This window comes from Sciurus carolinensis, chromosome 9 (assembly GCF_902686445.1).
Source record: "Sciurus carolinensis chromosome 9, mSciCar1.2, whole genome shotgun sequence".
Taxonomy (NCBI): Eukaryota; Metazoa; Chordata; class Mammalia; order Rodentia; family Sciuridae; genus Sciurus; species Sciurus carolinensis.
In genome coordinates this window covers 18396444-18421646 of record NC_062221.1, presented here as the reverse complement: position 1 = coordinate 18421646, position 25203 = coordinate 18396444, and the positions used below count along the sequence as shown (strand labels likewise).

General features: G+C 45.2%; 1 protein-coding gene and 1 pseudogene across 11 annotated transcripts in view; one reads left to right on the top strand and one right to left on the bottom strand.

Moving 5' to 3' along the window:
* The first annotated feature begins 1162 nt into the window (after nucleotides 1-1162).
* LOC124992862 (60S ribosomal protein L13a-like) lies at nucleotides 1163-2008 on the top strand (annotated as a pseudogene).
* A 6649-nt stretch (nucleotides 2009-8657) lies between these two features.
* Nucleotides 8658-25203, bottom strand: part of Dzip1l (DAZ interacting zinc finger protein 1 like) — a 31196-nt gene continuing 14650 nt past the window's right edge. For 4 of the 11 annotated variants that reach the window (XM_047565278.1, XM_047565280.1, XM_047565279.1 and 1 more), the window contains 10 exons: nucleotides 24678-24743; nucleotides 23339-23479; nucleotides 22864-22894; nucleotides 22188-22241; nucleotides 19591-19724; nucleotides 18172-18361; nucleotides 15150-15366; nucleotides 14480-14670; nucleotides 11673-11812; nucleotides 8660-9966 (listed from right to left, as the gene is read on the bottom strand). In XM_047565278.1, coding sequence (XP_047421234.1) covers nucleotides 9805-9966; nucleotides 11673-11812; nucleotides 14480-14670; nucleotides 15150-15366; nucleotides 18172-18361; nucleotides 19591-19724; nucleotides 22188-22241; nucleotides 22864-22894; nucleotides 23339-23479; nucleotides 24678-24743 — 1326 coding nt within the window. In that variant the 3' untranslated portion in view covers nucleotides 8660-9804. Of the gene's footprint in view, nucleotides 9967-11672; nucleotides 11813-14479; nucleotides 14671-15149; nucleotides 15367-18171; nucleotides 18362-19590; nucleotides 19725-22187; nucleotides 22242-22863; nucleotides 22895-23338; nucleotides 23480-24677; nucleotides 24744-25203 lie in introns of all 11 variants that reach the window. The other 7 variants (XM_047565283.1, XM_047565281.1, XM_047565276.1 and 4 more) reach the window with 7 other exon arrangements.

Genomic DNA, 25203 nt, shown 5'->3' with positions numbered 1-25203 from the left:
TTCCAATTCTGGATACATAATCCAAAAAATTAAAAGTAGAATCTCAAAGAGATATTCGCATATCCATATAATTACAGCAACACTATTCACAATAGCCAAGACTTGAAAGCAACCCAAGCATACATGACAGATGAATAGATGAAGAAAATGTGATATACTCATACAAAGAAATACTACTCAGTCTTAACAAGGAAGGGAATTCTGACACACACTACAATAAAGATGAACCTTGAGAATGTTATGTTAAATCTTAAGCCAGTCACATAAAGACATATAGAAGTACCCAAAATAGTCAAATTTACAGAAATAGAAAGTACAAGCTTGGCTACCAAGGACTGAGGAGAGTGGGGAATGGGGTAATATTGTTTTTAACAGGTACAGAGTTTTCAGTTTAGGATGATTTTTTTTTAATGTCTGGATAAGGATGGTAGTTTCGATTTAACACTGGTATGAATATCCAGAACTATAGACTTTAAAATGGTGAAAATGGTAAATTTTATGTCATGTATATTTTGGTATAATTAAAAAAAAAAAAACCTAAAAAGACAAGTGCAATACTAGGCCCAAAACAGTCAGTTTAATGGAATAAATAGAAAGTACAGAAACATACTAATCACATGTAACTTATACTTGAGAAGGTAGATTTTCAAAGTGAACAGAGGATAGATTGTCACATAATGCAGTTGATATAACTGCTAACTGTAAAAAACATATCCCTAATTCATAGTTAATATACAGCCCCAAAAAATCCAGACATGTTAAACATGCAATTTTTTTTAAAACATTTTAGCTAGGAAAATAGAATGTAAATGAATGTGTGTAAGTCTTGAAATTGAGGCATCAGAAGCAGAAATTAACATGACAGATTCATTCTACTGTCTTTCCTTTTCCCATACCCCCTTCCCTTCATTCCCCTTTATCTGCTCCACTAAACTTCTCAATAAAAAAAGAAAAGAAACAGCTAAAAGGGGGCGGGGGGTGTGAAGATGACACCAAAAGCAGAAATTATAATGTAAAACTAATTAATTGGATCCCTCTATAGCAAAAAATCCCGTGAACAAAATTAAAAGATAAATAACCAACCAAAAAGGAGAAAAGTAACATACCTGGCAAAGGATCAAGATTTTCAATCCATAAAGAACTCTGGAGGAGGCTGCCCAAGATGGCGGAGGGGCAGGTTCTGGTGCTGGATGCTGCAGCCTTCCCGTGGGCCGCCCTGAGGCCATCATAGCCAAACACCTACTGCTGGGCCTCCAGGTGGTGGCTGTGAGCCTCCAGGGCATCAACATTTCTGGAAATTTCTACAGAAACAAGTTGAAGTACCTGGCCTTCCTCGGCAAGCAAAAGCACACCAACCTGTACTGGGCCTCACCACTTCCATTCCACTACTTCCGGTCCACTACTTCCGGCCCACCACTTCCGGCCCACCACTTCCGGGCTCCCAATGGCACCTTCCTGCAGACTGTGCAAGGCGTGCTGCCCACGAAAGACAGATGGAAGCCAGGCTGCCCTAGACCGCCTCCCGCTGTTTGATGGGATTCCACGACCCTTCGACAAGAAAAAGCTGATGGTGGTGCCTGCTGAGCTCAAGGTTGTACATCTGAAGCCTCCAGAAAAGTTTGCCTGCCTGCGTTGCACGGCTGAGGTGGGCTGAAAGTCCGAAGAAGTGACAGCCATCCTGGAGGAGAAGCGAGCGGAGAAAACCAAGATCCATTACCGGAAGAAAAAACAGCTGATGAGGCTGCAGAAACAGGCAGGAAAGAACGTAGAGAAGAAAATGAACAAGCTCACAGAGGTCCTCAGGACCCATGGACTCTGGTTCGAGCCCAATAAGGATTGTTTATGCCTCATGTTTGACCTGGCCTGCCCTTCCTCCATTGCCACCCTGGGATATGGGGAACCCAGGACAGTTCTCCAGGTGCCAAAGGCAACCTGGGACCTGGAAAACTGGGGCAGAGAAGGGCCTACTCTTGGTCTCTGCTTCAGTTTCAGGAAGGCCTTTCAGTGAGGTTTCTAAGAAAGAGTTGTACAGTCAGAATTTATGACCTGCTCATTTATGAGTCTTAGAAAATTGATAGACCCACCAGTTACTTGCAGTATTCAAAAAAATGAGCTGGAACACTAAGAGGGGTTGCCCTGACTGCAGAGAGGCTCCGTCTGTCTTCCCGCATGGCCATCCTATACTCTGTAGCTGACAGAATGTGAGAGCACCTGCTGAATTGACCCAAGTTTTAGAAGTGCAAAACCTGGAAGATGTGACCAAGGGATTACAGCATGGCCCTTGCTCCTTCCCTTTGTTTTGTGGTCAAAAGAAATTATTTTTGAAGGGAAAAAAAGAACTCTTAAAAGCAATAAGACACAAACTAAATAATAACACTGAAGTCTCTAAAAATCCAAAAATTAAATAAGGTATTCAGTAGCAAAACCACAGACAGGGACTATGCCAAGTGACATTAAAATGCAGTCATTTAACTGAGCATCCCTAGTGGGATAAATCCTAAGGAAAGGAAGAACTCCAAAGTTTATTAATAAATTTTAAATTGTTTTCAGTGTTCATACTGTTGGCAGTAAGATTGTGGTTTTGGTATTCTGACTGTGACTGTGATGTTAAGAGCCAGAACTTTCATTAGGGAAGAGAAAGAGCAATGTTAAATCAATGAGATAAACTAAAAATCTGTAGTCAAGAAATTGAATAGGAACTGCAAATGCATACAGTATGAATTCATAATGTCTTCTTCATGTATTTGCTATCTCTGCACTGGAAAGACTGAGAAACAATGGTTAAGTCCAGTAGCAATGGGCACCCCTACCACCTGGGTTGTATCTATAATGTTCTTCCAAAAGAAACCAGGATCCCTCAGATGAATCACTAATTTCACATCTGGGGCAAGAAATATATGGAAGGAACCTGAAAGATCTTTCATACAAGATAGCAAAGAAGTTATGAGATGGCTAAGGTCGTGTCAGAAAGATCTGGGATCCAACTCCCACTGACCAGAGACAGGATAATTTTGACATCAACAAAGATAACAGCAATAATGGATTTAAACAAGTCAAATATATTTAAGTATGTGAGGTCATGCAGTACATATAGAGGAGTCTAGGAAACTGACTCATTATTCAAAAGGAAAAATAATCAAGCCCTGAACTGTCTTTCCTTTGGGAACTGTAGCTTCTCGAATAGCAAATGTCAAAAGACTTAGAAAATCCCAAGTTTAGAGATCCCTACTCTACAGATGGATTTAAACAATGATCATCAATGTCAATCACCAATGCTATCATCAACAACATAAGACAACTGTTGTATGTCTTCTGATAGAAGGGCACACCACCACCTGTGAAGAGTCTTGCAAAAGAAAAAATAAAAACTGAATCTGATGAAATATTTAGATGTAACAACAAATTTACAGATATTCAGGGAAAAGAAGACTACGTTAAACCCCACCACAGTAATCAATCAGCAAAATCCAGACAAAGGGGAATTCTACAAGACAAACAATCTGACTTCTTTAGCAACAACAAAAACAACATGAAATGTGGAGGGGGAAAGAGGAATTAGGAAGGGAAGGAAGCAAGAGGAAAACTGGAAAGGAATACTTATTCTTAAACATATATAGAAAATCAGAGAAATCAAGGATACTGAATATTTGATGATATTCAGAAAATCATACTGATTTTTGCTGTACAGTCATGGTGGTATAGGGTTTGTATAAAGGGAGTATCTTTTATAGATACATAAAGAAGTGTTTATAGACATAAATGATATTATTTGGGAGGAAGTTGGTGAGAGGCATACAAGAAACAAGACATTGTTGACTTTTGTTAAAGCTAAGTAATAGGGACAGTAAGGTCATTATATAATTCTATTTTTATATATACTTGAAACTTTCAATAATAAAAAGATGAAGAAAACAGCAACAAAGAAAAATGAACATCAACTAAAAAAAGGTGAGGTTAGGAATATGATCAGGTGATTCATAAAAGAAGAAACAGAAATGATCAATGTGAAAAAGAAAGAGAATCCCACTTTACAAGAAATATTTTTTAAAAAGGCAGATTTTTTTTTATTTTTTATTATTATTTTCTTGATTCATTATACACAAATGGGGTACAACTTTTATTTCTCTGGTTGTACACTACATAGAGTTACACCATTTGTGTACTCACCCATGTACATAGGATAGTGATATTTGTCTCATTCTACTATCTCTCCTTCCCCCTGCCCCCACCCCACCCCTCATTTCCCTCTACACAATCCATCCTTCCTCCATTCTTCTTTTACCCCTTCCCTGCCTTTATGTATCATTATCCACTTTTCAGAGAAATCATTCAGCCTTTGTTTTTTTGGAATTGGCTTATTTCACTTAGCATAGTATTCTCCAACTCCATCCATTTCCCTGCAAATCCAATTTTATTCTTCTTTATGGCTGAATAATATTCTATTGAGTACATATACCACAGTTTCTTTATCCATTCATCTATTGAAGGGCAACTAGGTTGGTTCCACAATCTAGTTATTGTGAATTGAGCTGCTATAAACATTGATGTGGCTGCAGCACTGTAGTATGCTGATTTTAAGTCCTTTGGGTATAGGCCAAGGAGTGGGATAGCTGGGTCAAATGGTGGTTCCATTCCAAGTTTTCTAAGGAGTCTCCATACTGCTTTCCAGAGTGGCTGCACCAGTTTGCAACTCCACAGCCATGTATGAGTGTACCTTTTCCCCACATTCTCACCAACACATATTGTTGCTTATGTTCTTGATAATAGCCATTCTAATTGGGGTGAGATGGAACCTTAAGGTAGTTTTGATTTGCATTTCTCTTATTACTAGAGATGTTGAACATTTTTTCATATATCTGTTGATTACCTGTATATCTTCTGGGAAGTATCTGCTCATTTCCTTAGCCCATTTATTGATTGGGTTATTTGTATTCTTGGTGTAAATTTTTTTGAGTTCTTTATAAATTCTGGAGATTAGTGCTCTACCTGAAGGGTGTGTGGCAAAGATTTCCTCCCTCTCAGTAGGCTCTCTCTTCACATTGTTGATTGTTTCTTTTGCTGAGAAAAAGATTTTTATTTGAATCTATCCCATTTATTGATTCCTTCTTCTATTTCTTATGCTTTGGGAGTCATGTTAAGGAAGTCTGGTCCTAAGCCAACATGATGAAGATTTGGGCCTACTTTTTCTTCTATTTGGTGCAGGGTCTCTTGTCTAATTCCTATGTTCTTTATCCATTTTGCGTTGAGTTTTGGACAGGGTGAGAATAGGGGTTTAATTTCATTTTGCTGCATATGGATTTCCAGTTTTCCCAGCTCCATTTGTTGAAGAGGCTACCTTTTCTCCATTGTATATTTTTGGCACCTTTGTCTAGTATAAGGTAACTGTATTTATGTGGGTTTGTCTCTGTGTCCTCTATTCTGTACCATTGGTCTACCTGTCTTTTTTGGTGCCAGTACCATGCCATTATTGTTATTATTGCTCTGTAGTATAGTTGAAATTCTGGTATTGTGATACCTTCTGCTTCACTCTTCCTGCTAAGGATTCAAAAGGCAGATATTTTAAAAGACAAGGCTTCATTCTTTTTGTGTATCACATTGTCAAACATGGTGGCAAGAGAATGCAAAAATGATCTCCCTAGGGCAATGAGGACACTAAATTGGCTCAAGTTTTCTAGAGAGCATTTGGTAGTATGTAACAAAGTACCAGAGGGTTCCAGTCCAGAGCTCCAGGACCATTTCCCAAGTCAAATCCCAGTGGCACCACTCATAAGAGGCAGGACTCAAACCAAGTTCCTTAACAGTCACACGTCTCCATTCCTAGACTGTAAAATGCAAGTTAAGTGGCTCGACCTTGAAGGATTGCTGTGAGATTCTATCAGTTAAATATTTGTGAGGAACTTGGACCAGAACCTGGCATAGGCTGCTGACTTTTCTTATGTTGGCCCAATGACCTGATATCTAAAAAAATCTCAGTCAAGTGCACAAAGATATATATACACATTTTTAAATCACTTTATGATTTATAAAAGGAAACAGATGGAAATGATTGGTTAAATAAATTTTGGTAATCTTTGCCTTGAATTAGCATGTGACCATTAAACATAATATGCTGATCTGTCTGTATTAATATAAGGACATTTCTAATCTATTTTTGAGGAGGAAAATCAAGCTAGAGAAGAACACATATAGTTGAACTCTGGAAGATTCTTCTTTTTTTATATCAGTGCATGTACATCTAAACGTTAATAATAGTTGACTCTGAATTGGGGATTATTTGAATTTATTTTCTTTTTGTTATCTGTAGTTTCTAATTTCTCTGCATCCATTTAATTGTTTGTATAATTTTAAAATAATCTATTGTATATGTTCCATGGTTCTTACAAATCTTTCTTCAATTATTAATTTTAGGGGTCACTTTGATGTGCTTAAGGGATACTCAAGAAGTTGGAAAAGCATTATTTTGGGGGTAAAACTGTAAGACTGTTTCCAGAGAAAAATAGCATTTCAATCAGTAAACTGAGTAAGGAAGACCCATCCCCTCACTCAATTTGAAATGTGTGCTCGCTCTCTCTCTCTCTCTCTCTCTCTCTCTCTCTCTCTCTCTCTTTCTCTCTCTCTCTCTCTCTCTCTCTCTCTCTCTCTCTCTCTCTCTCTCTCTCACACTCATCTTCTCCTGCTCTTGGATATCAGAACTCCAAGTTTTCTGACTTGGATTCTGGGAGGCACACCATCAAATCCCCAGGTTCTCAGGTCTTTGGCCATTGATAGTTTAAGGATCAGAAAGGATCAGCTCCCCTGGTTCTCATGCCTTTGGGTTTGGAATGAGACACACTATTGTCTTCCCTAGGTCTCCAACTTTCAGATAGACTATCCTGGGACTTCTCATTTTCCATGATTGTTTAGACAATTCCCCTAACAAATCCCCTCACATATATCTACATCTAAATCCATATCTAGACCTAGATCTTGTTGGTTCCATTTCTCTAAAGAACCCAAATTAATTCCCTTTCCAAAGAATTTTAAAATGTATTTGAAAATGAAGAATAATGAATAGCATAGAAATGCCAAAGTAATATGTTAATCAAAGTCTCCAAAGTGGATAGAAAACTCCACTTGGAAGCATTTAACATAATAATGAGCATTCAAGAACAATCATCCATGTTGGTACTTATCACCACACACACACACACACACACACACACACACACACACATACACTCTGTTTTCATTTGAGTTCCCCCTGGAAGCAGAGCCATAGACAGGAATTGGGTGCAGGTTCATTTATCACAGGAGGCAGAAGTGAGAGTGAGAAAGAATGAAAGAGAAGGGAGAAAGGCCAATCAAAGGTGCATTGGTAAACAGCAATGGCTAGGCAAAGTACGGTTCAATCCCACAGGAACTCTGAAAAACTACACAAAGTTCAGGATCATCCCACAGATGAATGGGAACCTACAGCGATGGCTCACCAACTCCCATTCCACTGTGACTGTGGACTGCCTGGGAGCAGCTCTCCCTCACTTCCAGGTTGTACCTCCAAGAGGCCTGTGTGACCTTCCACAGCCTCAGAGATAACCCTAAGTCCAAAAAGCAGAGTCCCCCAGGGAACATGTGTGATGCAGGAGACTGGCAATGGAGGTGTGCTCGGAGTCATGTGGAATCAGCATGTGATGGGAGAAACAAGCATCTTCTTGCCCAAACACAGTGAATACAACACTGTGACTTTGTTGGCAGAATTCTAAGACAGCGACAAACCCCACCATCGCTCCCCACTTGCTGACCCATCTTCCTCCTCACATAGCTACTGGGATCATCCATCATGCATTTTCAGCTTATTGGTGGTGTGAGATACACAAGGGAATTTCCCCAGTGCCCATATGGAGGCACCACGTAACCTATGCTCTGGCCTCACTGAACAGCTTCCTTCATATCATGACACCTCCAAACTCCCCCTACCCCTGCAATGCCTTTCCTCCACTCACCCCTCCCCTGACTCCTCCTACAAGGGCTTCTGGGTCTAGCCCAGATGTTAGGACCACCCAAAGGTCAAAAGAAGCCAGGATGGGCTGAGGGCTGGTAATGGAGTTGATAATGGCTGAAACCTGGTGATGCAGACATGGGCTCAACATGTTGTTCCCTCTACTTGTACATATGTTTGAAATTTCCCATAACTGAAAGTTAAAAATAGAACTTGCTGTGCCAGACATAAAGGTACTAACTGGGTCTCCTTTAAGAAAAATAATTGCTGTTCATTTTGAAGAATGAAACTGGCTGACAGGGTTCACCTCTGCATTCAGGCAGAGGTCTCGCTCACCTGGACTACCTCAGCCAATGGACAAGCCCAGTGCAGGTAGGAGAACCCAGCAGGTTCTGCCACTGGGGACTCCCCTACCAAGTGGTTCTTGCTCTGGAGCTTCCCCTGTGTTGGCGGAGACCTTGTCACCCGCATTGCATGCAGGGGCCCTCCTTGCTCCTTTCTACCTCTTCCTCTCTTTCCATTCTGCATTGCACTCCACAGCCTTTCCCTATCCAATCCCACTTCTGACACCTTTACCTTTCCCAGGTGTGACTCCTGGATAAAATTGTTGCCCTCTGGGCTGGGGTTGCAGCTCAGTGGTAGAATGCTCCCCTAGCATGTGTGAGACACTGAGTTTGATTCTCAGTAATCAAACTGATTCTCAGTATTCCACATGTAAGTAAATAAATTAGTTCAATAAAGGTATCAACAACTAAAAATATTTTTAAAAATAAAAAAATTTTGCCCTGTAAAAGTAATGGCATCCCAAAAGACTTAACTTGACACAACAGAGGCACAGATTGTTTTATTCACTCTTCATGAACCCCTGTAAATCTCAAAAAATAATGAAGAAATAACAATTACATACATCATGTTATATATAAATGTTTGCATATAATAAACTAATGTTTTCACACTAAAAAAATACAGTGGCTATGTATATAATGTGATTTTGGAAATGTTATTAAAAATTTAATTTCTGAAGCTAAGGTTGTGGCTCAGTGGTAGAGTGCTTGCCTAGCATATGTGAGGCACTGGATTCAATTCTCAGCACCACATATAGATAATAAAATAAAGATCCATCAACATCTAAAACAATATTTTAAAAAATTTAATTTCTGGTCCTTTGGGGAGATGAAGCCCCAACCAGGGCTCTCCTTTCTTCCCACCCATGTACAGTCCTACCAGATATCATAATCCTGGGAAGTTCTCCAAGTTAACCCCAGGATGGGTCAGGTGGCCTCTTCTATGCTCCCATAACACTCTAATCTCTGCTACTAGATTACCGCGCCATGTTGGTATTCTGCCCACCCACTTCTGCCTGTCCCCAACTCAGCAGTGGGCAGTTAGAAAACCTAGCATACAGTAGGTACTCAATAAATGACTTTGGATCAATCATTGACAAGCCTTAGGACCCCACATAGGACCCATCACCACAGTGATCCTGAAGATTTACAAAAGGCTCAGGAAGAGTGACTGGATGATCCCTTTCAGTTTGGAGTTGACATGAAAATGGAGGAAACTACCTTGAGGCCTTGTTATAACCAGTTCTCAAGTCATGGGACTCAGAGAACCCTACTAAGCCCCTATGGCCCTCCAGGGCAGGGCCCCTCACAGGTAGAGAAGAGATGATCATATTTGTCCCCTGCTCTATTTCCCTCTGAGGGAAAGACCTCTTAGTCGTAAGTAAAGGCAAGAGACCTAGCAGCCTCTTTTGTTGAGGTGAGATACAAGCTGGTTTCAACCAGGTGACAAGGCTGGCTTTCTTGTCAGTCAGGCTCTGTCCAGGATCACCAGCCAGAAACCCTGGGTCTGCCAGAGCTCCAAGGACTGGCATCAGACTTCTCCGGTGGCTTTGAGCAGGACAAGGGCTTTGGTTTCTCTCTTTGGTTCAGGTCCTGGGGAAGATCTTCCAAGGAAGAGATCTCCAAGTCACTCTCATCTTCAGAAAGCTGTAGGGCATAAGGGGAGAAGAAAATGTACTTTGTAAATGCAGGAGGACAATAGAAAGGTAAGCATCATGTGGGATGGCAAGGGGGACAAATGCAGAGAGAGCCTGCTCCAGAGACCTAGGGCCACAGAGATTTCAAATAGCTCTAGAACTCTACTAATTAAACCTTGGAAAGACCTGTGTGTAGATCTGGTTGCTCCTGCTTTCATTCAAACTGAGCAGATTTTTAACTCCCCACATGGACAGAACTGAAAATCAGAGCCTCAACCTCTGCAAGTTCTAGAGCTGAATGCACCATGGGAAGCTCAGGGGTACAGGACCCTTCAGTTTGGAAGGGGTTGAGCTTCAGCCAATGAGAGAGCTCAGAGGAATCGGGCAACACCCAGACCACAGGAACAGCCCAGGCCAGGCCTTCCCTCTTGGTACCCCTGCTGGTCACCTGGGCTTTGATATAAGCCACTGTAAGCACTTTCTCCTGGCACCTAAGGTCAACCAATCAGAAACCACCTGAGACCTCGCTCTGCAAGCATGCTCTGATCAGTGCCTCCATCTGTTTTGGGCAGTTGGTACTCTTTCATGACATGGGAAAAGGAACATGGTAAACCAAACACACAATGTAATAAAAAGGTGTGAGCAGGGGGTGCTATCAAAAAACAAAGAATAAGGGCCTGAGGGTGCAGCTCAGTGGTAGAGCACTTGCCTAGCATGCATGAAGCCCTGGGTTCAATCCCCAGCATGGTAAAAAGAAAGAAAGAAAAAAAAAAAAAATGTAGGCTGTCCACTACTATTAGTTTCAGGGCAATAGAACTGAACATCCCAAAATTCACCTCTTTGACTGAGAAGGTGAGAAAGGAGCATGGAGTAAGCAAGGTCTGAGTCTTCCTACCTAAGGAAATAACAGGAGTATGAAAGGTGATGAGGGGCTTGTAATAGTGGGGGAGGAGCTTGATCTGAGTCCTAAGTCTGATGGCATCTAGAGCCTGAGGGAAGGAAGGCCATCAGGACCCATAGTGATGAGCCATGGCCCTGAATATTTAGAACGAATTTATCTAAATATTGCCATTTTACATTGTTGCCTCTAATGGTACCACTCCAATGCCCGCCCCTGCAGGGAAGGGGTCTGCTCTGTCCATAGCCATGAGGTGTGATAAAGTGAGGAGCCCATCGTGCAAAAGATGATGCAGGAAGAAAGCCGCCACAACAGAGGCCACACCCAGTCAGTTCCCAGGCTGTTGGAGGCAGGGAACTGAGAACTAAACCTACTGAGCAGTTGCTTGTATAATGAACCAAAAGGACTTTTTTGTCCGTAAGGTACTAGGAACTGAACTCAGGAGTGCTCTACCACTGTGCTACATTCCCAGCCCTTTCTGTATTTTATTTGGAGAGAAGGTCTCACTAAGTTGCCCAGGTTGACCTTGAACTTGTGATACTCCAACCTCAGCCTCCGAAGTCACTGGAATTACAGGCATGTGCCATTGCAGCTGGCTCAAAAGGATTCTAATGTTAACCTGGGTAAAAAAGAATTCCATAGTGGACATCTCTCCACATGTGTAGGGGTAAAAAGAGACAATGTCATCTTCAATGTCCTGCAAAGGTCAAAGCTGACACTTGGGGGACCCTCCCCCTAACTCTCACCCCAGGCCTTTCAAACTTGGAGCTAGCTCTGTGGGGAACAGCAGGGCTACCTCCAAGCATCCCACATCCTACCTGAGGCTTCCCTCTTGGCGTGGAAGCCCTCTGCGGCCCTGTGTTGGACCTCAAGAACACACTGACTCCTCCAGCAGGCTTCTTTGCTGGAGTCTCAAGCTGCTTCTCGAGGTTTTTGATCATTGACTGCACCAGTGTTCCTGGAAGGGGGACAAGTGACTTGTCACTGGAAAGAGCAGGAGAATGAATGCTTCATCCCGATGGGTCAAGTCCAGACTACAGTGTGATAGAGGTAGAGGGGAGAGGGTCAGGAAGAAGAAGGTAGGGCAGCCACAAAGAAAAGAGGTAAGGAGACAGAAGGCCCAGGTCCTCATGTGCCCAGTTTCAAGGGCCTTGGAATATTCTGAATGTGTCACGGTACTGATGTGACATGGCAGCTGATGGTGGCTCATGGGAGGCTGAGGTGGACCCCTGCGTGGTGTGATGCAAGAGCTAACATGCAGATGGGCTCTTCTTCAATGTTTTCACACAGAGACAAGAATAAACATTAAATATAAATTAGCACAGGAGGACTGAAGAGGAGAATGGCTTTCTGTGAACTCAGTGCAGGAAACGGGAACTGAACAGAGATGGAGATCATCATCAGGCCCTGGTGCCTAGAACCAAGGTGATGTCTAGACTGAGGGCTGACCAGGAGGCAGGGACCTAACTCCACACAGCCCTCTAGGGTTTGAATGCCTGGGGCCTGAGAAGATTTTTTTGAGCTACAAGAATTGCTGGCTCATTGATTCATTCAAGAAATGCTTATTAAGAGCCTACTGTGTTCCTTACCCTCTTATTAATCATCTTGTCCAAATATCTCATTTTATAATAAAGAAATCAAAATCTTTGCACGAGGACCAGCAGGTAGCAAGTGACAGAGCCAGAACTGCCTCAGAAGACTCCTGACTCCTTGCCAGACTATGGACCTGGGATCCAGGGACTTCTCCAGGGATCCAGTTCTGCTAGATTCTCATGGGCTAACAAGCTTAGCTTATGCTGTGGACATGATGAAGTACTGCAAAGTCCATTAAGGACAGAGACTTGCAGATTGCAAACCTAATCAGCTCTGCATTGCTGTGACCGAAATTCCTGAAAAGCACAACTTAGAGGAGGAAAGTTTATTTTGAGTTCATGGTTTCAAAGATTCAGTCCATGGTTTACCAGCAACATTGCTTTGGACCCAAGATGAGACAGAACATCATGATGAAAGGGTATGGTGGAGGGAAGCTGCTCAGCTCATGGTGGTCAGCAAGAAGTGGGTAGAGGGACTGTCCCAGGGAAGATGAACTCTTACAGGGCACACCCCCAGGAACCCACCTCCTCCAGCCACACCCCACCTGCCTACAGGTACCACTCAGTCCATCCATTCAAACTAGGATGGACCAATGAGGTCACAGCCCTCAAATTCCAATCATTTCACCTCTGCATTAACACAGGAGCTTCGGGAGGACATCTCATATCCAAATCATAACAACATAAATCCAAAGCTTTTCTTGCTGACTTTGCAAACATAAAATTTGATACTCTTCAGCTCAGCCTTGGCTAGAAAATGCAACTGAAGCTACAGGCCTCTGTTAGCAGTTTTGTAGGAAAACCTTGAAAGAATGGAAAGGATGCAGGTGTTCTGAGAAGAAAAATGCTCAACTAGTCATCATAGCTTATTAGAACAGTAAGTTTAAGGAATAGTTAAGCATTCTAATTACCATATTATTTAATTTATATCTGTATGATTCCCTCTTCACCAACAAGCTGAATTCCTGTCTCTTTGCTGTAAAGGGCAAAGAACTCTTCTGTATGATGGAAGGGCTGCTGTGTACCCCAGGCTGATGGTGGAGACTGAGACAGTCTGTTGAAAAGACTTCCTGTTAGTTTCTGTGGCCAAAGGTTCCCCATCTCTGCTTGAGAGCTTGGGTTGGACCCTGCCTGAGGCAACTCCTGTTCACATCTGTCTTTGCCCCCTGCTTTTCTGCAGAAGCCTGTAGGCCCAGGACAGCACTGCCTGAGGCCATGGTAAGTCAGAGTCACATCTTTCCCTTGTCAGTGCTATGAGGAGTGAACGAGAACATTCTACAGAGAGATCCTGAGCACTTGGTGAGTACCCAGTAATAAATGTGGAGAGAAACCTTTTCTCTCTGCCTCAAACTTCCACAGAAGAACTTCTCCACCCACCAGGATGGGGAAGAATGGAAGAGATACCCACTCAAGTTTCTCCCCCACCACCCTGTTCTCTCCTACACACAGAAGCAGAAGGCAGGAACTCTAAAATCCCCTGGGCCATGACGTGCCAACTCTTTGTGTCTGACCTTCTCCCTGTGACTCCCTGTTGGAACATTGCCCACAGTTCCTGTTTAAGATTCTGCCTCACAGATCTGCTTTACCAACCCAACCCTGGGCACAGGTACAGTCAGGATCTGCATATGGAGAGCTTGGAGGGGACCCCACTTAGGCCTCAGATGCTGAATGTTTCTCCAATCCAGCCCTAATGGAAGATATGCCTTAGATATTCCTGGGCCCTGTCGCTCTTAGTAGAATGGGACTTTGATCTCGATGTATCTAGTGAAAGCATTTACTCTCTACCTTACAGAGTGTGGAGGAGAAAAGAGGTGAGTGGGTTCCCCCAACATCTAACAGTTAAACAACTCCGCGACAACGCAAGGAACCACATAAACCTCACTCACGTTCTAGCTTTCTCCTGCGATCTCTGCTATCTCAGAAAATTATGTGAGGGGAAGGACAACCATGCTTTTCAAGTTAAACAAAGAAAGAAATACCACGTCAGAAAGCCCAGGAGGCCTGTGCTGGGCCACCCCAGGGGTCCCACTCACCCGAGGAAGCCAGCCCACCTGAGCCCTTGCCAGGGGACTGAGCGTTCTCCTCCGAGGTCTCTGTGTCAGACCAGTCCCAGGCATCCTCTGGCTTGGGCCCTGTCCTGGAAGGAGTTTGCAGGGGCTGGAGGGACACGTGATGCCCAGTGTCCCCCTCCGAGTCCTCTTCAGAACTGAATGGGGGAGTGCTGCTGCGTGAAGGAGAGGTAACGAGGGGAACATGAACCAGGAAGAAATCTTTAAAAGCCAAAGTTCACCACCTGGCTAGCTGGTTTGGTCTTCCCAGAGCCAGAGCCAGCCCTGCTTCGTCCCTTGGGCTCTGATGACAGCCAAGTGCCGTGTGGGAGGGGAGCCGTCACACCAGCTTCTCCCTCAGAAGGGGCTCAGAAGGAGACAGCCCTGCCAGCCTGAGGACCCCACCTTCCAGTGTGGCAGCTGGGGTTGGAGGAAGAGCTGGGGAAGGGGAGGGGAGGCCTGTCTGGTCTGGGAGAAACGGATTCCCAGACTCCTCTTGGGAGCTTGGACCCCACCTGAGGCACTCTTATTCACATCTGTCCCCCCACCCACCCACCCATTTTCTGCAGAAGCCTGTAGGGAGCCCAGGATGGGGGCTGCCTAAGGCCAGGGACACCACCTCAGGCTCAGGAAGAGGCCTGAGCCCAGGGCTCACCTCAACCCAGACCCTGGGGAAGCGGGGATGCTGGAGGGTTTGTGCATCCTGGGGCGTGGAGTCGGGGTGGACCCCAGGGCCAGGCCAAGGCCATGGCTGCTTCGGTTCTGAAGGGTTGGTGTGGGTGGCTCTGCCGACTTGGATGGCAACACCACATGCAGGGTCCTGGTCTTTGGCAGGGCCTCTCTGGTGTCCAATGGGCTCTGCTGGCTTTTGACTAGAAATACAGAAAAGAATAACTTTTAGCGCATGCTCACACTGGGGTCTCAAGCCTTAGAGGATGTAAAAAGAGGGTCCACCAAACTGGAGATGGACAAGCCACTCTGTCCTGGTAGGCAATAATAACCACAGCAGATTTAATAGTTACCCCACCTCAGGAGTCCCTCGATGGGAGCACAGTTCCACAGTTTCATCAGACTAAGAGAGAAGCAGGGTGTCATTACAGAACACCAACAGGAGTCAGCAGGTCTGAGGACCCTGAGCTGTCCTAGAGTTGGACCTTGGTCTTGGCAATGTTCCCTCCCTACCTGCCCAAAAAGTCGGCTACTGGAATATAGGCACCTTGCAGGAAGGCCCTGGTGCCACAAGAGGTCGCTGCAGGACTACATGGGCCATCAAGAACCACATGCAACCTCCTCCCACATGCAGCCTGGAGCCACCAGTTGCCTGGCAATTAGATAAACCCCTCTGTTTACCAAATTGCATCAGGATTCACTTGAGGGCGGGGGTGCCAACAATTGTTCACGGAAAGTGAATAGAAGAGAAAGTGCATCACAAAGAGTCCAAGTGTTCTCCATAAAACTTATGTGTTTGAATAATTTCTTACTGCAGTAACTCAAGGTCAAAAACATTGGAAATACTCTGCTTTCAGAGAATGCATTTACTCAGAAGTAGACCTAGGAAAGAGTGAACTAAAGAAAGGGGAAAAGTAAAAACAAACTTGCTGAAGGAAAATAACAATTGCTTACAATTGCTGGGTACCAGACACCAAGCAAAGCACTTTATACAACATCTATTTGGCAACCGGAGCATCTTCAGACAGCATCGGTCTCCTGCCTTACAGGGACTTTGAGCGAATAAGGAACTTGCTCACAGTTCCATGAAAGAAAGTGATAAATGCAAATCCTGGTAGTATGTCTGCCCCAAGTCTCAACTCCTGATGCCAACTTTGCTGCATCTCATAGTCCTGCTCCCAAGCAAGAGAGAAGAGGCACGGTCTGATCAGGGACAGGAAGTGAGCATTAGCAGAGCACTTGTGGGGCCTGGGAGGAGAATGTGGGCTCAGAGCTGGGAGGAAAGGTCTACACAGCATCTTGAACCAGTGCTCTCCTCTCACACATGAGTAACCTGGACCCTGGGGCCAGGGAGGGGGAGAAAAGACAAGAGAAAGCTCTCCTGACTCTGATGACAGTACCAGGAACTGGAGGTTAGGGTGACACCTGGAAGGAGCAAAATATCTCTCCCTTCTCTTGGAAGCTGGCACTCTGAGGATGCTTCCATTCATCTTCCCTGAGTTGCTGTCCCTCCCTCCTCAGAGGTCCTACCACCTCTGTGCCTGGTTCCATTGTGTCATCTAGTCCTGTCTAGTTTCCAAAGTAAGGGGACCAGCCCTGGCACAAAGACAACCCCAGCAAATACTGTGCTAAAATGAAAGTGGGAGATGAATTAATGAATGGACATTTGCACAAATGAGCCAACCCAAGCATGAAAGGCAAGTCAGTAACCAGGACAAATACCCTGTGTCAGAAGATGTCTATGTTCAGCAAGACCTGTCCTTTCCTTAGAGATTTGAAGATCAGAAGTTTAAACTAAATAGGGTAAGTTCCCAGATCATCACACAATTTTTATCACATTCTCATACCAACTATCCTGCTATTTATTTAACAATTTTATATAAAATGACAGCACTTGTAAACATAAAACACCTGTTTTATACTTGTCCAAATAATAATTTCCATGAACTCACAGGATTGCTATATTGGAAATTTTTTTTTTCTAATTCACATGCAGAAAAATAAAGATTAAATTTTAAAATGATTGGTGCATGTACTACTAAAATCTCTGTCATGTCCCCAGAAATATACAGACCACACTTTATAAAATCTCTTTGCATGAAGAACTCAGATTGGATCTGTCCAGACGTGAGATCCAGAATGAGCCTTCTTCTGGGCCACACGTGCCCACACCTGAGGAGATGACATGAAGGAAGCTGGGCATCGTCTCCATGAGGAGACCCAGGCCCATAGAAACCCTCCACAGAGCCTCCGGGTCAGCAGCCCAGTGGGCCAGGGAATCCTCTAGAAATGCAGCCTTTCGAATTTAGAAAGGAAAAGTCCCCTAGTCCACAAGGTCTTTGAGGGAAGAGACCTGAGGGTCCTTGTCCATATACTTCAATCTTCCATCAAAACACAGAGCCTCTCCTTGTCAACCCATGGGAACAGAGACAAGTAGCAAAGCAATAACTTTGACCTGCACAGGGAACCAAGCCTGAGCCCTGAAGATTTGTCCGAAAGTAGAACCAGCCCAGCTTCTGCAGTGCCACTACTCAGAGCAGAGAGTAGCTGCACTAGAGGAAGCCATTCTTGGATTGACACTTGCTCCACTCTGCAGCCATTATGCTTCCAGACCTTGGGCTTGTCTCCCACAATGACATGGCTGGTGTGCAGAGCCAGATACTGATGGGGCTGCTGTCTGTTGGAGCAAATTTAACCTGTGACCAAAGCAAGTCAAGCAAGGCTGATGCAGCTGCGAGCGAGGTCTCGTGTCTGAACAGGGAGAAGTCAAGCTGACCACAAGCTCTATAGCTGTATATCTCCTCCAGCTGGAGTGGCATGGACAAGTGGCCCCCAACCCAGCTCCTAATTCTGTTTTCCCAGAATAAAACTTTCGGACTTATTCACCCCTGAGGGCCCTTCAGCTCAGGCTTCATAGCAATGCCCATGTCTGTGTGTGCAAACAAGTCTTAGTGAGAACAGGATCCTCCCAGGTCATGGTCCCAAAGCAAGCCCTGTCCCCAGCATACCTGGAGGCTGACCATCCTGCTGGAACACCATGGCCTCGTTCTGTCTCTCCTTCACTCTGTGGATGGCTTCCTTGACAAGCTTTTCCCTCAGACTCAGAAATTCAGAAAACTTCCTGGCCCTCTGCTCCCGCTGGGCTCTCAGCAGGGTCTCTAGGTGTTTGAAAGTCTGAACAGAGATTCCCTTTGCATCCTAGAGGAGACAGAAGTTCACCTTTGCAGACAGAAGCTGCCATTCTTCTTCCCTATTCTCATACCTGTGGCTGCTGACCTGGGAGTCCCTGTGATTGGTGCCTAGTATGTTTTAGGTGGCAGAGGGACAATGAAATGAGGATCAGAGGAGGGAGAGTAGTGTCTTCACAGTTGCTCCAAGGATGATGATTCAGGGTTTGGGAACCCCACCAAAATGTGTCTGGTAGCATAATGCAAAGGGTTGTGTCACGATTCCATTTACATCATAGCATAAGGGGCTTAGTCGGTATAAGCTTTTCCACTACCCACTGAATCTTAGGATGAGACCCGTCACTTGCTCTTTTTTATACCCCCAAGAACTATCACCATTCCAACACACTGTCCCCAGATAAAGATGTTTGAATAACTAACCTGCAAAAAACAAAACTTCTGGAAGTTTCCAGAGTTTTTGGTATCCACCCACTAGCCCACAAGAACATCTTGGGAGACTTCAGAATCCAAAACAGGGGTTCATCCAAGTTTAGAAATATTTTAAGTCTGAACATAGGACCAAGGTTAGATTAAGCAGTAGTTGAAAACAGTCCAAAATTAGAGAGCATCCTTCCTAAATTAAACCTAGGCGTCTATTTTTTTCTCTAATCTCACTCATAGAAATACAAATGACATTTTTAATGATGTGATGCTCAGCTACCTTAACAAGATGTTTTATTTAATAATAGGTTTCATTGGTGCAATGATAACGTGCACGGCTGGCTAAACACAATGGCATTCAAATAGTATCTGGCAGCAAACACGGCTTTTAGTGCTTGCCCCTCCCATAGGCACTAGCTGAGTGGGCATGGTATGTTTGTCACAGGTGATAGACTCACAGATGGACATCTATCTAAAGGGGACCAATCCATAGGCCAAACTGAGCAAATAAAATTCCCTCTGTCAGAAAATTTGGAGACCCAGAAGTTACCCACGAGTGGAGAACACTAAGCATCAAGATGTGGGGGCCACCAACAGCCAAGTAAGATATTGGAGGAAACAGAGAAGACTGCATTGCTGCTAGGAGGTGGAGGGAGAAGACGCATGGATTTCCCTTCCCGGACATCAAAGGAACCCAGGTCAGAACAAATGAATGGATGAGCTTACAAAAAAAAGAACGATTGATCACTTTTCATTTTGGGAACACTTTGTGACTCAAAGATAGGTCTGGGTCCTTTAAATGGTGGTCCTAGAACCCACCCACTTTATCCCCATGCCTTCCAGCTTCTCTTGCAGGGTATCCTCCAGGATGGGCCGGAACTGCCTCAGCAAGGTGGGGTTTTGCCTCAGAGCTGCCAGCACCTTCTGCTGCTCATGCTGGGAGTCTTCCAGTTCTGTCGCACAAAATAATCACCAGGTCAATGTGCCCACCTGAGACCTCCATTCACAGAGCCCCACTGCACCTGCCAGGCCCTCATGCTGCCAGTGATTCTGGTCTCCAGTCTGAGAGCCCAGGGCCACTGACTCCTCCTTCCAAGTGTCCACCTGGGCCAGAAGCTGGGGTGTTTCTACTCCTGGTTACCACTGTCCCAGACCCTTCAGCAGGCTCATTCCCTCTCTGTCTGGACCTCCCAGATGTAGGCTCAGTCAGTCCTGCCACAGGTTAACTCTTTTGAACTTGCACTTGAGCCCTGAAAGCAGCTTGTTCCTGAGCTCCATCCTGGTTCCGAATTCTGGGCCCTCATGCTGCCAGCTCCATCCTCCCCCACCTGCCATCCTCACCCAATGTCCAGTTCTGTCCTGGTACAGAAGACAAATTGTGAACAAGAGAGATAGATCAAGTTTGCTGTCTAGATCAGGGGTTCTCCCTCCAGCTGCTGCATGGATCAGAATCACCTGGGTTAAAAATGCCCATTCCCTGGTCACACTCTGCCCAGAGTCTGATTGCACATGTCAGGGGAAGGGCCCTGACATCTGCATTTTCACAAGCCCTGATTCTGATGGAGATAACCCATGGACTGCACATGAATAACTACGAATCCACAGGGTAACAAAATAAGCAACTGCAATAAAACATGCCAACTGCTACAAAGGGGCAGTGTGGGCTGAGTCAGGAAGGCTCTGTGCTTAGAACTGTATGACGCCCGGCAATTCACTCAACAGACATTTACTGAACAGGTAGAACAAAGGTGTGAGCCAGCCAGAGTAAATGCTGGGGACACAAAAGAAACCCCTCTCTCTTCCCCAATAGAGCTCAAGATCAGGGCTAGTGAACCAACTGCACATTGAAACCACCCCAGGCTAATTACATCAGAATTTCAAAACGTGGGTCCCCACCCTTGATGTTACTTTTTAAAACTTCCTGAACATTCTGACAAACACCATCACCCAGTAACTTGTGAGATATGCAGATTCTCAGCTCCCACCCCAAACCTACTGAATCAAAAATTTTGCAGGTGGGGGTCCAGCAATCTCCATGGAAACAATTGCCACCCCATGACCACTACCACCCCAGCCCATCCCAGCCCTCCTCAGGTGATTCTGCTCAATAAGATTTGCACTGGGATAGGCGCCTGTACCATGGTTGTGTACTGGTATCGCCTGGGCAGCTTTAAATGCTTCTGATGCCTGGAGCCCATCTCCTACGTGGTCTGCTTCAGGAAGAAGGGGACCAAAAGCTACGAGTTAACTGTGGCAGGACTTACTGAGCCCAGATCTGGGACAGGTACCTAGGAGCAGAAACATCCCAGCTTCCTGCCCAGGTGGATGCTTAGGAGGAAGAGTCAGTGACCCTGGGTTCCCAGGCTGGAGACCAGGTCAGGGTGATTCTCAATGTGCAGCCAGTTGTAGGGAGTCACTGGTCTCAGGTGACTCCCAAACAGGAGCAGGAATCAGGATGCCCTAGGGCATGTGAAAACAGGCTGCCAGGCCCTGCCTGCCCTCAAGAGCTCTGCAGCTTGTCTAGGATGGGGTCTGAGAACTTGCAAATTTGCATATTTAACAAGTTCCCAAGTCAGGCTGCTCCTGCTGGTCTGCAGAGGAACTTCCTTTCACACTATTTTTTCCCATGTGCCTAGACTACCATCTCAAACATAAAAATATATTAAAATAAAATAAGCTGTGACGAACTCTGGTGACCAAGTATAACCCTTCCTGGGGTACATCTGTTGGGTAACTTTGGAGTTGTCCTATGACAGTCTCACTGAGAGCCCAGGCCCTGGTCAGCAGGTTGTCCTGAGAGCACACCCTTGTTTCTCCTGGGAGCTTCCTCTCTCTGCTATCCCAGAAGCTCCTTTCGGTCAGGGAGCATGTCTATTGTTTCATCTCTCTTATGTATCCCCCTCGTAACATCTGGTTGAGAGCTCTGCAAATCAGAACCTGTCAGTAAATGAGGTGAGTGAAAACAGCAGGTACTCGGTGCTCTAAACAGATGCACGTGGATTCCTGCAGTTAGTCAGGCCCTGTGGGAGCCATCTGCAGCACACTCATGATGCGGAATAAAACAGCAAAGGTGGTTTTTAAGCCACCAGAGCAAATTCTCCATTGCTCTGGATAGAACCAGGTGAGAAGCAGTGAGGCAGATGCAAGGAGTAGATTGAATCAGATACCCTCCAATTCCTACCTCTGCCATCACCAGCTTTGGAACTCTGGGCAAGTCACCAACTTTCTCTGAGCCTGGGTTTCCCCATTAGCGAACCAGAAGATTGCATGTGAGGACAGGCATGTGACATACCTGGCACACACGAGGTACTAAAGATATTACTTCATATTCTTAGTTCCTTCCACCCCAGCTTCAGGTATCCAGAGACAGCTAAGTAGAGACAAACTAAATGACAAAGACAGCAGCAAAGTCCCACCTTCCTCAGGAGAGTCCTCCTCTGTGTCCACAGCCTTTGGCACCTCTTGGGTCCCTGAAAAGAGCAGATATAGTTAGTGGTCCAGTACCCCACACCCCATCTCAGATTTACACAAAGGGAAGGACACCAGGAGAGTACTGGCCAGAAGGAGCAAGTCCTCCAGTCAGTCCATCTTTACTAGAGAGGCAGGATGGACAGTGGTCACAATCACAGACAATGGAGGGAGAAAGTTTAGAGTTCACATGCCAGCTCTGCGCCTCACTAGCTCTGTACAAGATAGAAAGGCCTTGAACCTTCATAAGCCTCAGTTTCCTCATCTAGAAAATGAAGATAATGCCCGCCCTACTCTAAATTGTGGGGATAATGTAATTCAGACATGGTGAGCTAAAAGTTCACTCAAGAACCCTGGTCCCCCAATCACTGCCCCCAAGGTCCTCACTCCTCCCCTCTGACCCATCCCCTTACAGAAAAAGAGAAAGGCAGGCAGGAACCCCTGCCAGCTGATGGAAAGCCTTCAGCACAGTGTCACCTGCCCCAGGAGCTCCCTCCCTAGCCCAGTGGGAGAGCCCGACACCACATGTCCCATGGACTGCTGTTACCAGTCCTCCACCTATAGATTGACTGGGGGTGGGAGGAAGAACCCAAGACTGCTGCAAACCGTTCCCTGAAGACTTACCCTCCACCTTCTTGAGGGATAAGGTCTGGATCTGTAAGAGGTAGAACAGAGCAGGTTATAGTCTGCTGACATGTGGAGACTGCTCTGAGCAGCAGATCTGCGTAGCATGGTGAAGAGGGGACTGCCACTGTTGCCAGGCCCCCAGGTGGAACTGGAAGGTGCTCGATGCAATGCCCCAGCCTCTAGCACGTCTCCTGCAGGCCATACGTGAAAAGGGATGGAGCCAAGGTGGGACAGGGACAATCCAGAATGACAGCCCATTCCATTTCCCCAAGCTGGGGAGGGAAGGATGACCCCTTTTCAGAGAAGGGACACTACTTCAGCCGGCGGGGAGGCAGCTGCATCCTTTATTCTTTGTGCCCCTCATGCCAGAGAACTCTTCTCTCCCCTCCAGGAAACTAAAGAGCCCAGAGCAATCCTTGCAGAAAAGAGGCCTAGGGGCAGCAGGGCCTGGCTGGGAGGAGGAGCGACCTACCATCTCCTCCTGGGAGGCAATGAGCCTGGCTTGTTCCTGCAACTGGGCACGGAGGGCATTGATCTGGCGCTGGGACTGGGCGGTTGCCTTCCTCTGGTCCTGAGTCAGGGAGGCCTGGAGCCTCTCATTCTCCTTCTGCAACTGGTAGGCACAGGATGGCTGGTGGGTCAAATGTCTGCAGAGACCTCAGAGTGCCTGGTGCCTATGGACTCTGCCCCTGGAGACAAACACTGGTGGAGGGATTCACTTGAAGCAAGGTAGAGGATTTCTAGAGCTGCACAGGTAGCTCTAATAAGACTTTCTAATAAGACTGTTCCAGCTCAGGCACATTTGTGGGCTGTGCCTAAGGAGTAAGGATGAAATGCAGGTCCCTAAGATCAGGAGAGAAAGTGCCCTCTGTCAGATGCCACCATCCATTGAGGGATGTTCAGGTACTGAGACCATTAAAAAATCATCCAATGCCATGTTTTTAGGTGAAGACAAGAGGTGAAGAAAATGTGTTAACATGTTACTTTTAATGTAAGAGCTGAAGCAAAATAAGTCTATTGATTAACATTTGCATAAAGAAACTCTAGAAGAATACACAAGAAAGCAATAGAAGTCATCACCTGCAAGAGGGGGACACATGGGAATGACTTCTCGGTGTTTCTTAGTATGTTTCTTCTGCTTTTGGAACAAATTTGAATGTATTTCCTATTTGAAAATGTTTCAAATAAAATAAAACCATCACATGGTAAACACGCCCCTAAGATGAAATGGAGAGCAGACGTCAATCACGGACCAGGCTCTGACCTAAGCCTTGCCATCTCCTGAGTTTTCTGAAGGCAGGGTCTGGGGCCCTTGCTAACCAGCTTCCTCCTCAACTGGCCTCCTCCTCATGGATGTTGTACAGAAGCAGTTTTCTTTGCCCTGAGGCCTGCACTGAGCTCAGGATCTGAACCCTTCATTTGGACACCACCCCCCCAACTGCAATATCACTGAGGTCTGTTGTCACCTGGATCTCTGGGCATGGGGATTTTCAAGGAAAACCCCACACATGGAATGACCAGGTGACCCATCTGAGGTTTACAGGACAGGAGGGCCTCACCACTGAATAAAGGACTTGTTAGGCTCAGAAGACAAGGCCAGGAGGCCATAGCCCCTAAGCCAAGAAAACCACTGGCCCCTCAGCTGACCATTTTAAGTATTGATGGCAACCAGCAGCCAGAAACAATATAATCAAGAAAATAGGTGCCAGTCAATTGCAGGCAGGGTGGGGTGGGAGAGGCGGGGTGGAAAGGATGCTGAATCATGAGAGGAGGTCATGGGAAGCCAAGCCCCCAGACTGCCCAGGGACAACTACCTCTCTCCTCTCAGCCACACGCTCTTCCTGCAGTGTCTTCATTTTTCTCTTCCACTCTGTTTTCTGAAAAAGATTAAAAGTTTATTAAATGGACCCCTCTGGATATTAATACATATCATAAAACTACAGAAATTAAAAACTACTGACTCATGATTAGACAGACAGACTAGTGGAATAGAATAGAAAGCCTGGACAAAGATGGTGAAAAAATGGAAACTTAGTTGGTGAGGGAATGGGGAGATGGATTACTGACTAATAATGTTCAAATAAGTGCAATCTGTCTAGAAAAATATAAACATGGATCCATATTTAATATTTTAAACCGAAATAAATTCTAGATGGGTCAAAGAATTAAATGTAAAAATTAAGGCTATAAAAAGTACTGAAAGAAAACCCAGAAATAATTTCTTTTTAAATTTCAGAGTAGGAAAAGCCATAAAGAAAAGATTGACAATTTGATTATAAATATTTTTTTTCTGACCAAACCACAATAAATGAAGTTGAAGAACAAATGGAAAATAGC